At 43.6% G+C, this 15,653-nt stretch overlaps 2 protein-coding genes across 2 annotated transcripts; both read right to left on the minus strand.

Annotated features, from left to right (window-relative positions):
• Window positions 1-4,440: 4,440 nt before the first annotated feature.
• surf4 (surfeit 4) lies at window positions 4,441-11,255 on the minus strand. The gene is made up of 6 exons (XM_072453110.1): window positions 11,014-11,255; window positions 8,784-8,970; window positions 6,993-7,069; window positions 6,867-6,910; window positions 6,555-6,741; window positions 4,441-5,595 (listed from the first exon to the last, which is right to left on the minus strand). The coding sequence occupies exons 1-6, from the start codon at window positions 11,059-11,061 to the stop codon at window positions 5,329-5,331; spliced, it is 810 nt and encodes a 269-aa protein (XP_072309211.1). The 5' UTR covers window positions 11,062-11,255; the 3' UTR covers window positions 4,441-5,328.
• A 1,103-nt stretch (window positions 11,256-12,358) lies between these two features.
• Window positions 12,359-15,188, minus strand: surf2 (surfeit 2). Its single transcript, XM_072454068.1, has 6 exons — window positions 15,010-15,188; window positions 14,707-14,858; window positions 13,604-13,707; window positions 13,308-13,493; window positions 12,600-12,727; window positions 12,359-12,515 (listed from the first exon to the last, which is right to left on the minus strand). Exons 1-6 carry the CDS (start codon window positions 15,082-15,084, stop codon window positions 12,423-12,425), a joined length of 738 nt encoding a protein of 245 aa, XP_072310169.1. The 5' UTR covers window positions 15,085-15,188; the 3' UTR covers window positions 12,359-12,422.
• Between the last annotated feature and the right edge of the window lie 465 nt (window positions 15,189-15,653).

A 15,653-nucleotide genomic window follows, 5' to 3' on the forward strand; every position in this document is an offset into this window, starting at 1 on the left:
ACAACATGACAAGGTTAAATATTATCTACGGGTTGACAGTGATTTTGTTTGTACAATTGAGCCACTCCTGGTTTAGCTATGTTAGAAATCTGTTGTTTTCTTTTCTTTTTTATATAACAAACAATCGTCTTTTAACTTGAACTTTTAATAAAACCCAGATGTCTTGTAGGTTGGTTGCTCACCCTCATGCCCCATTTATTTCACTGGGGAAAAAGTACTAATACTTTTGAAAATTCTGCAAAAAGTACAAGTTGTTCAAATGTCAAAAATAATAGCACACGTACTACTGTGAAAGCGATCATAATGAGGTATAACATGTTGAAATCGGTTAAAGCGTTAAGGAGTTGAAACTGGGTCAGACAAAGATCGGTTCAGAAGCCTCTTATGACGACGACGACACGAACAAGGCCGTTTACGTCGCCCGGATCGGCGTCACCGGGGCCCCATCCTGGAGCCAGGCCTGGGATGGGTGCTCCATGGCGAGCGCCTGGTGGCCGGGTCTTACCCCACGGGGCCCGGCCGGGCACAGCCCGAAAGAGCGACGTGGGGCCGCCCTCCCGTGGGCCCACCACCCGCAGGAGGATCCATAAGGGGCCGGTGCAGAGAGATCTGGGCGGCAGTCGACGGCAGGGGCCTCGGCAACCAGATCTCCAGACACAGAGACTAACTCTGGGGACATGGAATGTCACCTCGCTGGGGGGGAAAGAGCCTGAGCTTGTGCGGGAGGTTGAGCGATACCGACTAGATATAGTCGGCCTCACCTCCACACACAGTTTGGGCTCTGGAACCCATCTCCTCGAGAGGGGCTGGACGCTCCACTTCTCTGGTGTTGCCCGCGGGGAGAGGCGGCGGGCTGGTGTGGGCTTGCTGATAGCCCCTCAGCTCAGCCGCCACGTGTTGGAGTTTACCCCGGTGAACGAGAGGGTCGCGTCCCTCCGCCTTCGGGTGGGGGACAGGTCTCTCACTGCTGTGGCGGCCTACGGGCCGAACAGCAGTGCAGAGTACCCGGCCTTCTTGGAGTCCTTGGGAGGGGTACTGGACAGTGCACCGACCGGGGACTCCGTTGTTCTACTGGGGGACTTCAACGCCCACGTGGGCAATGACAGTGACACCTGGAGAGGGGTGATCGGGAAGAACGGCTTCCCCGATCTGAACCCGAGCGGTGTTCAGTTATTGGACTTCTGTGCTAGCCACGGATTGTCCATAACGAACACCATGTTCAAGCACAAGGGTGTCCATCAGTGCACATGGCACCAGGACACCCTAGGCCGGAGGTCAATGATCGACTTTGTTGTCGTGTCATCAGACCTCCGGCCGCGTGTCTTGGACACTCGGGTGAAGAGAGGGGCAGAGTTGTCAACCGATCACCACCTGGTGGTGAGTTGGATCCGCTGGCGGAGGAGGAAGCCGGACAGACTTGGCAGACCCAAGCGCATTGTGAGGGTCTGTTGGGAACGTCTAGTGGAGCCCTCTGTCAGTAGGGTATTCAACTCGCACCTCCGGGAGAGCTTCTCCCATGTCCCGGGGGAGGTTGGGGACATTGAGTCCGAGTGGACCATGTTCTCCGCCTCCATTGTTGATGCGGCTGCTCGGAGTTGTGGTCGCAAGGTCTCCGGTGCCTGTCGTGGCGGCAACCCCCGAACCCGGTGGTGGACACCGGAAGTAAGGGATGCCGTCAGACTGAAGAAGGAGGCCTATCAGGCCACTCTGGCTTGTAGGTCTCCGAAGGTCATCGACGGGTATCGGCAGGCCAAGCGAGCCGCGGCTCGTGCTGTCGCAGAGGCAAAAACCCGGGCCTGGGAGGAGTTCGGGGAGGCCATGGAGGAGGACTATCGGTCGGCACCAAAGAAATTCTGGCAAACCGTCCGGCGCCTCAGGAGGGGGAAGCAGTGTCTCACCAACACCGTTTACGGTGCGGGTGGAGGCCTGCTGACCTCAACTGGGGATGTCGTCGGACGGTGGAAGGAATACTTTGAGGATCTCCTTAATCCCTCAGTCACGTCTTCCGAAGAGGAAGTAGAGACCGGGGACTCGGAGGCTGGCTCATCCATCACCCAAGCTGAAGTCACTGAGGTTGTTCGCAAACTCCTCGGTGGCAGGGCTCCGGGGGTGGATGAGATCCGCCCTGAGTACCTAAAGTATCTGGATGTTGTAGGACTGTCTTGGTTGACACGTCTCTGCAACATCGCGTGGCGTTCGGGGACCGTGCCTCTGGACTGGCAGACCGGGGTGGTGGTCCCTCTGTTCAAGAAGGGGGACCGGAGGGTGTGTTCCAACTACAGAGGGATCACACTCCTTAGCCTCCCGGGTAAGGTCTATTCCAAGGTACTGGAGAGGAGAATCCGACCGATAGTCGAACCTCGGATTCAGGAGGAGCAGAGTGGTTTTCGTCCCGGTCGTGGAACACTGGACCAGCTCTATACCCTCCATCGGGTGCTCGAGGGCTCATGGGAGTTTGCCCAACCAGTCCACATGTGCTTTGTGGATCTGGAGAAGGCTTTCGGCCGTGTCCCTCGGGGTGTCCTTTGGGGGGTGCTCCGGGAGTACGGGGTCCGGGGCCCTTTGCTCAGGGCTGTCCGGTCCCTGTATGACCGGAGCAGGAGCTGTGTTCGCATTGCCGGCAGTAAGTCAGACCTGTTCCCAGTGTATGATGGTCTCCTCCAGGGCTGCCCTTTGTCACCGGTTCTGTTCATAATTTTTATGGACAGAATTTCTAGGCGCAGTCGGGGGTCGGAGGGTGTCCGGTTTGGGGACCACAGGATCTCTGCTGTTTGCAGACGATGTTGTCCTGATGGCTCCATCAAACCCGGACCTGCAACATGCACTGGGACGGTTTGCAGCCGAGTGTGAAGCGGCTGGGATGAGAATCAGCACCTCCAAATCCGAGGCCATGGTTCTCGACCAGAAAAAGGTGGCTTGCCCCCTTCAGGTGGGTGGGGAGTCCTTGCCCCAAGTGGAGGAGTTCAAGTATCTCGGGGTCTTGTTCACGAGTGAGGGAAGGATGGAGCGTGAGATCGACAGGCGGATCGGTGCAGCGGCTGCAGTGATGCAGTCGCTGCATCGGACCGTTGTGGTAAAGAGGGAGCTGAGCCGAAAGGCAAAGCTCTCTATTTACCGGTCGGTCTACGTTCCTACCCTCACCTATGGTCATGAGCTTTGGGTAGTGACCGAAAGAACAAGATCGCGGATACAAGCGGTCGAAGTGAGTTTCCTCCGCCGTGTGGCTGGGCGCTCCCTTAGAGATAAGGTGAGGAGCTCGGCCACACGGGGGGAGCTCGGAGTAGAGCCGCTGCTCCTCCACGTCGAGAGGAGCCAGCTGAGGTGGCTCGGGCATCTGTTCCGGATGCCTCCTGGGCGCCTCCCCCGGGAGGTGTTTCAGGCATGTCCCACCGGGAAGAGGCCCCGGGGAAGACCCAGGACACGCTGGAGAGACTATGTCTCTCGGCTGGCCTGGGAACGCCTCGGGGATCCCCCCGGAGGAGTTAGAGGAAGTGTCTGGGGAGAAGGAAGTCTGGGAGTCCCTGCTCAGACTGCTGCCCCCGCGACCCGGCCCCGGATAAAGCGGCAGAAGATGGATGGATGGATGGAGTTGAAACTGGCTAAATGGAGTACTAATACTTTTGAAAATACTGCCAAAAGTACAAGTTGTTCAAATAAGTAATAGCACACGTACTACTGTGAAAGCGATCATAAATATTATCTACGGTTTGACAGTGGTTTTGTTTGTACAATTGAGCCACTCCTGGTTTAGCTGTGTTAAAAATCAGTTTTTTTTCTTTTTTTATATAACAAACAATCGTCTTTTAACTTGAACTTTGAATAAAACCCAGATGTCTCATGATCTCTTCCTAATATCATTTTGTGACGCAGTGTGACAAGCATGATGGACCCCCTTGGATCGACTGTAGATTTGCAGCTTATATCATGTCGTTTATAACATATGTCTTGCCAAAGGAACAGCTGCGGTGTCACATTATGCAAACCAAACGGTCCGTTCACCTCATTCATTCAAATGTAGAATGGCATAGATTTTAAGTGAGACAAACGCTTAGCATGAGATATAACAGAAAATATGCCCAACAAGCGCCGCCATGATTCACGAGACTTATAACGGCGAGATATTCAATAAGATGGGTCTATGTAAAATGCAACATACCGTAGTTATTCAGCAATAATCGGCCAGTTACTTCGCAGATAAGTCTCCGTAGGTCAGTCCTCGAGCGGCGCGGCCACGTGTGGGGAAATGATGACGGGTTTGTGAATGAGACTGATGCCAACCACACGCGGCCCAATCACCGCGCTCACACGTGACCACACGGTTTATTCTGGAGCCGTTAAAAGCGTTACTTTTCCCTGTAAACTTGTTTTGCTAGTGCTACAGCTTTTGGAGGTTTAGAGTCGAACTAACTTCACAAATTAGAACTCAACGGAGACAAAACATTTACTGTTTATTTTTATTTCATTGCCACGTACTTTAAAAAAAAAAAAAACCTCTTGGTCAAAACAATATAAATTTCTGAAATGAATACATGAATCTTTAGTTTTATACACAGCCAAAAGCACTGCGCAAAGACAGAGTGGCTTCTCTGCTCACTCTTTACTTCTCTGGATGACAAATGCTTTGTTACAGGTAGAGCCTCATTGCTTGTTAATCCAAATTGCACACAGTTGGCATTTGCCAAAGACAGCCATTGAGTACAAAATATCCATTTAAAAGTCCAGAAACTAACATGTATTTATGCAACATCTAATGTTTAAGAATGACGTCACTTCACCAGCCACTGAATTACAATAAACTCTCCGGATCCTTCTCTCCCACACAAACACCAGAAGTGACAGGAAGAGGCACAGGCTAATGTCTGTTCAGTCTGGAGCTCGTTAGGAGTCGGGAGGCTGATATGATCACGTCTTCAATCTCCATGGCAGATGAGTGTGCACGAAGGGCAGAAGTCGGCATGTTTCCAATCGATTTCATTCATGGATTGTAAAATCTGTCACCACAACAGGCTTCTCACCAAAACAAAAAACACAAATACATCTTTGTGGCACAATGAGCATAGATTTCTTCTTTTAATATGTATAGTATCCTTTCTTTAATTAGCAACAATTCAATCAATGGGCTCTCTATATTATTAAAATTACATACAGCAAAGATGTCAAAATATGGCATGTTAACTTAAACAACTTTGGAAAAGAATCAGAAATCTAATGTTGAGGTGGTCTGAGGACATAGAAAAACGTGTACCCTGAAGGGGGAACTGGGGGTCCTTTGTCCTTGGCAGTGGGGGGAAACCTAGTAGTGCTGTGAAGTCCACCCCACCTTAACATTTACCACTCTTTCTTTTTCTCATCCATGGAGACTCCGCCAGGTCCAAGTGCCACCACTAACAGCAAACCGCCAATGACTGAGGTGGTCTGAAAGAAGTCATACTTGAGGAAGTCGTGCATGGGTTTGTAGGCGGGGATGCTCCAGAAAGCATTGAAGTAGACGTTAATTGCCAGAAGCCAAATAACAAGTGTCAAGGCTGCAAGTTTGGTCTTGAAGCCGATGGCAACCAGGATGATCAAGGCAGTCCCCACCATGTTCTGCAGGATCTGAAAAGAAATGGTGAAGGTTAAAGACGTGGTTATGACACCTCTAACCAGACAAAACAAAGAAGTGATAGGAAGGATGTTTAGTCTGTTCCAGGAAACACTGCACCTAATCTCTTAAGTCACTGTAAAATGTCCTGGAAACTGGTTTAGTTGTGGGGATTAGCAACATGCATCTTTTCAAAAGGAAATTTCAATACATTTTCATAATTATCTTTTATTGCTTTTACGGTAATCAGCGAAAATCTGCGGAGGTTTGACGGTAGGCGGCCTCTTGGAAAGAACAGGAGGGTGGGGGTGAGTGCGCATTTAAAAAAAAGGGACTAACAGTCGCTTGAGTTCTCAAATCGGCAAAAAAATCCTCTTATTCCTTTAAGTGATATTGTGAAAAATAAAACATATTTTACATTGAGTCCAATTTACATCAAAATCATTAAATAAAAATAAATATGTTCAACAGCGCTAAATAACAGACTATTTCGATGTTTATACAAGATGCAGGAACATAGGGTCAACATCACCCAGTTTCATGTTAAATATGCTTAATACCACCTCACTACAGAACAAAAACTTTTGCTGTAGTAAAGTAAAGCTTTAAAAGCCTCGACCAATTTCTGAGCAAACACTAAGTCCCATAAGGTCATAAGTGCTGAAAGTCACAAATGGAATTAAAAAAAAAAAAAAAAGTAACTGTGATCCGACCATGTGACGATGTACTATTTTCAGTCAGTTTCTGTTTAATGTTCAACAAGCACTCTTCCCATTGATCAGCCTCTGTAAACTCTGAGTGACAGCTGGATTTAACCAATCACAGTGAAGTATGAACTCTCTGAAGCAGCAGGTGGTTTTAGTGTTTCAATTTTTTTATTTTGCATTCCTCCCACTGTTGGATCAGTACATAGTTGTCTTCCTGCACTGGCAATCCTAATAAAGAGCTTTGAGTGAATTCAATGCATACTCACAGAGAAGAAGTTGGAGTCAAAATGAAGCAGGGTCATGAACATGAGCACCAGGAGAACTCGGCCCCCCAGCTGCATGTACTGCTTTGGTGAACTCTCACCCATTGAAGGGACCCCAGCAAACATACTCTTTCCTTCTGAACGAGACTCAGCGAGCAGCAATAGCAGACCGCCTCCCAGGGCAAGGTTTCTGAACAGATCATCACAACATTAATCAGCATTTAAATGATTGAAATTCTTTGGATTAATAATGACTTGTCTAAATGATATTGACCAAAGTGTTCACCAAACTTTAAATATCAAAAAGACACCCACCTCATTAAAAACTTGAGGTCCCATAAAATGCTGTATGCTACAGTCTATTAAAAAGAGAAGTCCAAATTACAAATTAATAAAAAAAAAAAACTTAAAAATTACATAAAAATAAGACTTTATATTCACCTGTAACGCAATGATCCCAAATAGTCCAAAACAGGCATATTGTACAAAATTTCTACTGAGGATAAGGACACAGCCACCTGCAAGAAAAGGGAACAATTGGTTATTTATAACAAGACCATCTTATTGCTATATAAATGTTAAGCCGCACAGAAAATAAACTAGTTAAAATCATAGTTAAATGAGAAGATGTTTGAGATAATTTGCACATAATTTAAACAATTAAACAATCACATGTCTGTAGAGGTGAGGCCTCCTGACAGTCACCATAATCACTGAAGCAATGTACAGCAGTCTTACAGTGTCTGAAAGTATATATTTCAGTCTAGGGCAGCAAATGACAATTGTTATGTCATCTGATTAATCAGGTGATTTTTTAAATTAAAGGCGCAATGGACGATTTTCCGGTGATTTGAGAACGCAGGCGAAGTGCGCATGCCACTCCCCCGTGCGGACTGATACAACAGTCACGTGCGTTTGTTTATTAGCGTGACGGATCGCATCACATCTCTCGTCTCCCGTAGATTTCCGTCTTCTTCTGAGACAGCTCGAACAGTCTCTCCATCTTCATTTTGCCCCGTACACTGAGGGAACTATATTATGATAGATCCATGCCGCGAGGAAATAAGACTCAGATTTGGGCCAAAAAAAATCGTCTATTCAACCTTTAATTAATTCATCATTGTGATCTAATGAAGAATTAATTATTTTTTTAAACAGATTTTGACCCAGGTAAAGCTTGATCGGGCCATCCTGAATGTATTTACTAAAAACAACCAATTATTACTACTAGTACTCTCTTGTGAAGGAACACATTTATCTGACAGCTTAAATATTCATTTAAGAATACAAAGGTTTAGTTGACTGCTGCACTGCCTTTTATGTTATTTTGTTCTTGAGTTTTCTGGGCGTGGTCTTCAGGTTCTTTCAGGTTGAAATTAATGCAATATTTAGCCTGCTTCAAATTGTTCGACGATCAAAAAGCTTAAAATGTTTCCCATATCATCAGTTAAAGGAGCTGGAGTATTGCTAAAGAAGGAAGGGAGCACAGCTGTAAGATATTGTGGAAAACCTACACATTCACTAAACATCTTTGTAAATAGTGTTTGTTATCGAAAGTGAAACAATAGGTACAGACGCACTTTTTTTGCAACAGTGAAATAAAATCAAAACAACTATTTGCTCCAAGGTCATTTTCACACGGTTAGGTCGACGTAAAAGAGTACCTGCCCGGGGAACTGTGTGACTGTTCCAGTATGAATGTGGCAGCCGCAGTAAACGGCGAAGTTGCTTTGAGACCACCTATTTTTAGCAGTCTCAGAGCGACTTCTTTCACATTCGGTTGTGGAGCGTGTGGACCCCGGGCCGTCCTTAACGTCACCACACAGTCAACTGTGAGCGTAAAAGCGCTTGGAATTTGATCAAAGATGCACTTGTATTTGCATGAATCTGACGAGGCAAGTTGAATGAACTTTATATCAATGCGCAGCAGGTAAAGCCTCTGAGACGCTCAGATAGCTTTGTCTCTGCTCCAACATCGCACATCACTCTCACTGTGCATTTACTAAAAGAAAAGCGCGTACAGAACCGGGGGAAGTGAGCATGTGCACGTTCACTCTGCTTTGTCCATGTGAAACCTGTTGTCATGGAAATAAAGTGCGACGGTGAGCACTTATCTGAGGAGCGCCACATGTCAACAGGATCTAACCAAAAGTGAAGTACACAGAACTAAATCTGGAGTGCTCTGAGGCCACTCTACAGAGCGCACTAACGTGTGAAAACAACCCAACTCACCGAGCTGTCCTACAAGGTTAAGCAGAACAAAACACGTTGCCAGGAAATAGCCACAGCTCCAGGTCGCCTCGATGTAATCTCTCTGCTCGTTCCACTGGAACCACATGCGGATGCCATCTTCAAGAAAGGTGCTGATTAGACAAAGACGAGCCACATGTGGAAGGTACTGCTTTGTGACCCGAAGGAACTGTGGATGGAAAGAACCAAACATGAAATGGAGAACATTAATAAACAGTAGTGTTGTAGAAATGATTGGTCGACTAGACATTTCCACCTGTGCATCGATGAATCGACTAAAGGGGGTGTGACCATGGAAAAAGCTTTGAAATATGTTAAGATCTTGTGCAAAAACATCTTTGTACACAGATAAGAACAAGTAAACATCTTAATAAATTAAAAGGGTAGATTAAGCAGACCAGTCACTCCCAAAATTCCCGCTAACGCACATCATACTTCTGCAATTGTGCCAATAAATCCTTATAAATCGTAATAAAAACAAAGACACAATCGACCGACTAATCAACTAAATCTAATCAATGACTGTAGGACAACAGCCCGACAAACAGTAGTATGTTTGTGATCTTGCAATGCAATGGCCATTACCGACTATTATTGTATCCAATAGAAAATCAAATAATTTGAGCTGGAGAAAAATGTTATTCCTATAATATAAAAGTTTTATTATGCGTTTATTAAGACATCAACTTAATACTAAAATGATTTGAATTACAATGTCATGAATGTTTAATTGAATTGGTGAGTGATGGTCACTTTTTAAAAATTCTGATATTTGTTTCAAGCTACTACCGCTACTAGTTCTCCTCCACCTTAAAGCTTTTATAATTACTTTATTATTATTAGCCTCTGCAGAGCCACTCTAAGCTAATGCTGTAGCAATTAGCAATGATCTCCGTCTTCCTTCCCTTTTAGTTAGTTTAGCCTCTATTTGAAAGGACAATATACAGATGTTCTGCACAGGATTATAGCTAGTTTCCATCGGCATTTTTCATGATATATCCCAGCTCAAATTATATTGTGTTAAAATCGAAATTGTTCTCGGTCTCCAAGAAAATCACAATATCAATGTTTTGGTAGAAACTCCATTATTTGAACATGTTTTATTTCAGAGAAAATGTAGATCACTTGGCATTAGGTTGCTAGAAACACACTTTTAAACCAATATCACTTGTGTCACAGTGTGTTCCTTAGTATAGTTTGTTGCAGGGAGTCCAGCCTTTCCCCGCCCCTTTCCCCGCCCCTTTGGCAGTCCACATCAGCAGTCAGACCAGCAGCCAATCAGGGTCTCCCAACTCCAACTAAACTGCTGCAGAGCATGAATGAGAGGAGTTCAGGCCAATCCCACTCCAGGGTGAAGTTACAGCAACAACCTAGAAATAGACTGACTGCTGAGAAACTTTTTAAAACCAATACATGTTTGAATTTTGCATGTTTAAACAACGCTTTTTGATTGATAACACGAATGCAATTGCGTAAAACTGCACCGGAAATGTCACTCGAGAACGTGATCAAACTAGCGTGAGATAATTAGAATAAGGAAGTATTTTATATGGAAGCTTCCTCGTCATCCAAACTGCAAATGTGAAGAGAGAGAAAGTCCAGGAGTGTCGGATATTGGTGTGTTAATCAACTTTAGTGAGCACAACATGTAACATACAGCAGGAGTAAATACCAAGGGAATTAGGAAACCGATTTCTCAAGGATACTGTGTGGTAAAAACCAATACCTCTCCCAGTTACTAATCCCTAAAGCGGCAGAGTAACGTTATTTGTCATAATGACCCACAATTAAGAGGCAGAGGTGTGATTTCACAACTGCAGACTGGCTCCGTCTGGATAGAATTAAATATAAACTGAATGGCTACGGCGACTAGCATCTGAATATACATGCATATTAATAATTAACTTATCTAAACTGCTCCCACTGTACAATGTTAACGCGTTGGCTTGTTTTGCCATGGGAAAACAACCTGTATATAAATGCCTAACGTTACTTGGCAAGTTCTGGCTACATATTGTCACGCACCATCGAAATAACTAAACTCCCAAGTTGCCTGGATAAAGGTCGGAAACATCCAGCACATTCGGCTTTCTGAAACACGAAGTGAAACCTGGACAACTGCAACACGTCAACATGACAGATGTCGATTCAAGTTAGCGGCTACATGCTAACAGCCGCTAGCGCTAACAACTGTATGCTAACACGAAGTTACCTGGTCTGCCACGTCTTCGGCGGTGTTCATTAGGTCCTCTTGTCCCATAGTTCTGGAATATGGAAACCTGCGATGGACACGGCTCGGGTGCAACACAGTTTTCGCGTGTCGTTTAATCCCACGTAAAGCAGCACACGGTTCACTCCCCGTAAAGCGTTATTTACTTGAAGATTTCCCGATCAGAGCAGCGTGAAAGGCCGCCTCCGCCCCACAATGCCCCGCGATTTGACGAAAGCCCCCCCAGCGGGACAGCAACCACTGCCTGCCACGTATGCCGATCCGCTCGTGGGCCGAAGCATCCCCGTGCCCTCGCTGATCGCGTTAGTTTGTATCAGGAGATGGTTATTTTTCACCAGGAGTTATATTTGTGAATCATGTATGTGCCTACTGCCCGTCTATGGGTTTCTGGGTGGTGAAAATGTGGCACAATGGCCCCAGCAAATGACAATTCAAAACGAAATTTAGGCCTCTTTGGAACGATATATTCCTCAAAAAGTACTCTAAAACATGAGCTATAAACAGGAAGCGGAAAGCCATGAATACATCTAGGCCTGCCACTCATGACCCCAAAAGGCCGTCAAAGGAAAAATGTAATTGGTCGAAAAGTTACTTTTTTACACTACTGAATAAACATACATGGAGGTAAATCCGATATTCGAATTGAGAATTTCATTAGAAGTAACATTCCAACAATAAAAAAGGTACACATTCTGCTGGGGGCTCCTGCCTTCTCAGAACACTTTACAATGTTCCACAGTATAGCATTAAGGCCATCTTACGTTCAGGCAAATACATATTTTTTAATTGCTCAAAACGATCTTGACAGATACGTTCTTACTTTGAGTAGAATCGCCTCACCACAGATCTGACCTCTATTATGTCCATGAAGATGAAGTTTAAAGCCATAAGATCTCCATTAAGCCAAGCAAGTGGTGGAGCCTCAATTACCCAAGTTACATAGAAAACACAGTGAGATTTAAATGACATGAAATTTGCTCCTGAAATAAACCGCTTTTAGAGCTGCATACATTCAGCATATGAAATAGTGGAGCAACGACAGCAGCTGATGTAGTTTACAACATTTTTTTCCTGTAGGCATAGAACTTACCGGACTTCTCAATGTGGAGGAGAAGCAGCTCTATTCAGAACTCCTCACCCTATTTCTAAAGGAGCACCATGCCACATGTGGGGGAAACTCCTTTTGGTGACTTCCAATTGAGCGCATGCACTTTCTGCCAACAGTACCAGATACTACCACACCACTCAGTAGGGTGTTGTGGGGTGTAACTTTCAGAACATTGTAGTAAGACTACAGAAAGTGCTTACATATTCAGGTGCACAAATGAATGTTTCAAGAATGTTTCTTTTCTCTCCTTTTTAATATAACATTTATTGTACTAATGTGTGCATTATTTTACATGTGGCATTTTTTTCTGTTTCTTAGAATGAGGCGCTTTCCAGTTGTTATTCCTGAATTTCTTCTGAAAACCTGAATTCTGAGCCTGTAAAATACAATATAAATTCACTCAGATTAAAGCAGAATACATTTGTTATAATTATCTTTGTATTTTGAAAGTTATACTAACCTTTTTACGTTTTGAAACCACTGGCTTCTCCAATTCTATTTGCTCATCTTCATCCGTCATAAAATCATCTTCCTCAGCACATTCCCCATCGTTTGGTTCAGCAGAAGTTTTTAATGTAAACATAGAAGCTGTGGAGAAACAAGATTTAGCTGAAGAACAGAAAACATGAGTCTGGCTGCAAATCTCTGACCTTCACCAGGATGCACCTCCACTGACATGTCCCTGACTATTGTCCATTTGTTTACTTTGCAGAAAGTCTAAACAATTTTACGGTAATTAACATTTGTATCAGTTGGTGCCTTAGTCTGTGCTCTATTAAAAAGATTATTACTAAATAATTTACTTATCTGAAATAAACAAGCTCCATCATGTTCTCTGCTAGTCTACCTGCATTTAGTAATTAGTAGTTTGAAACATGTTTTCACAAACATAAGAGCGATATTTAACTGTCAACATGTACAACTGTGTAAATATAGTATATTAGGTATAGTTTGTTGATGTGTTGTTGTAATGCCAAAGTAACAGAATTTGGACTATTTACTTTTGTAACGTTAAATTAAAAAAAACCTCCAGGAAATCACCAACATTTGACCACTGTTTGTTTACTATTAGGAAAGTGTGGGTGGAGTCACGTGAGGGGCATCCTGCTGGTCATCTGGAAGTCTGCAGCCAGATTCCTCAAACATTGTTGTGTGCCAAAATACTCACATGGATAAAGGTCACTCAAGCTGTCCTCAGAGTCTGAGTGCTCTCCTTCACTGGAGGAAGGTTCCCACTGGCCATTTCCACGTTTTGAAGGGTTTCCATGTCTATCGTTATCTTCAAAGACTTTTGGTCTTTTCTGTTTCAGTCTGGCAGGAACAAATTGAATTCCTTGTTTCTGGCACTCCTCATCTATAAGAACAAAGCCATCACAGGTTAAGACAGGAACTCCATTTTAGATGTTGTTATCAAGAGGCCTCATTTGATTTATCAATGACAAAGCTTCTAAACAAGCCACTCACAAATAGCAAGAGCCTTCTTGAAACGTTTGCCACTGACGTGTCTCATAACATGATTTGGCTGTCTGTTTAGGTGCCTCAAAGTCAGCTTACAGAAGAGCTGGTTACTGAAAAACAAGCAAGAAACAACATTACAGTTTGTATCAGTGTTACAAACAACACAGAGCTAAGCAGTAAAATTCAGTGTTTATGACTTATGTTGAGTGATCATTAAAGACCAAAGCTGACGAGTTATGTGAAATGGAAGTAAGTTGCAACAATTAATCATGACTAGTTGACAATGAAAAATAATTGTAGTGGTATTTTAATCATCGTAAAAAAGACAGCGGAATTATTAAATAAAAATGTCAAAACGTTTTGGATTTTTAAATCAATAAGACTAGTTGTATGTGTATTGTATGTATTTGAAAAGTCTCAATGTACAATAGGCATAATCGTTTGACTCGTCGACTACTAAAATAATCATTAGTTGTAGCCTTAAAGTGCATCCGGCAGGTTCTACTACACATTTGACTACAACGTAGAGAGCATGATTATATTTAAGATTTTACTACATTTTCTGCATATTTTCCCCCCAGTTTGCTGTTACCCAGCAACCATATTGAAAACAAGGGCCACTTGTTTACATGGATTATGGTTGATATCTCTGTAATTACAAGGCATATCCACATTAAAAAAAAAACTTGACATTAAATGCATCAACATAAATAAAGAAAATTGTTGTTTTATTTTCCCACAATAGCCTCAGAAAGTGGTGCCATTATTCAACTCGGATGATGTGACTGTCAGCTGAAAGGACTTTGAGATGGATATGACACATTTGTAGAGCCACAATTGACAATTGAACTCCGCTCTACTTAACTTTTTCTAATTTTCACAAACTGCCACTTGACTGATACATATATAAACTATGATACATATTTAACACAACATAAGCACTAAAGTCATAAGTAAGTAGAGGACACGCTGCCTCTCACTTGGTCACTGTTTACATAATGAACACATGGCATAGATCTGTAATCAATCTCAGCTAAGACGTATGACTTTTACACTATGATTTTGTATAAGTCAGTCTTTGATATAACGCATTAGAAGCACAGGCTTACGGCTGCTTGGAGCTCGGTACAACGTGTGGCTCATACTGGCTGTAGTTGAACTCCGCAGCGGCAGACAATGTTTTGAACTTCTTTGCCTGGGTAAATCTTTGTAGCTCTGTCACACTGCACGGAAACTCGTGTCCGTTCAGTGTGCATTTGACCTGAAATGACAAAAAACACACGTCAACAAGACTGTGATATTTATGACACGTGTGGTTTTTTTTTAGCAAACGACTTGAGAGATTAGCAACATTTAGCAACGCTGTTTTACGACTCGCATGCGGTTTACGGCCTGAATGTCGTTTCACGAACCTTTTTCTCCTCCGTAAGTTCAAAGCACGGATGGATTCGAAGAAAGGTTTTGAGTTCAGCCGATAATTCATCCATGACTAGTTAAACCTGCGCCAAAACAGAGCTTTGGATGTTTGTGGCTAACCAAAATCTCATTCAGGAAATCCAAACACACGTGGGTTCGTGACATGTAGATGGAGAATAATAATAGCGCGCCACCTACTGTTGAAATATGGCAACTGCACCAGTCAAACGCCATCTTTCCCCGGTCTCCATTGCTCCATTGCTGTGTCTCATTTCAGGGTCTGCAGAATAGTAGATCCATGACAATAGGCCTCTCCCCAGCTTGTAGTGCTCGGGCCTAAAACATAAATAAATAATAATGCATGAATACATTGGTTAACTAAATAAAAATAAACATAGTAAATACTAAGACTGATTATACAAACAATTTCACAAAGGTTTAGCCTGATAAGTTAATGACAAGACACTTAAACCCAGCCATTGAATAATGATAGTACATTTGCTTGGAAATACATGCTTTTTTTGGTTAAAATTCAGTTTACATATCGCCCTACTTGCCTTTTTGGCTAAGACCAATTTAGTGTAGTATCTATGCTGCAAATACACTGTAATTCTGCATTAATTATGGAACAGTAACGTAT

This window comes from Eucyclogobius newberryi, unplaced genomic scaffold (genome assembly GCF_026437365.1).
Source record: "Eucyclogobius newberryi isolate DKJ021-1_F unplaced genomic scaffold, fEucNew1.0.hap1 SCAF_2, whole genome shotgun sequence".
In the NCBI taxonomy this organism is placed as follows: domain Eukaryota; kingdom Metazoa; phylum Chordata; class Actinopteri; order Gobiiformes; family Gobiidae; genus Eucyclogobius; species Eucyclogobius newberryi.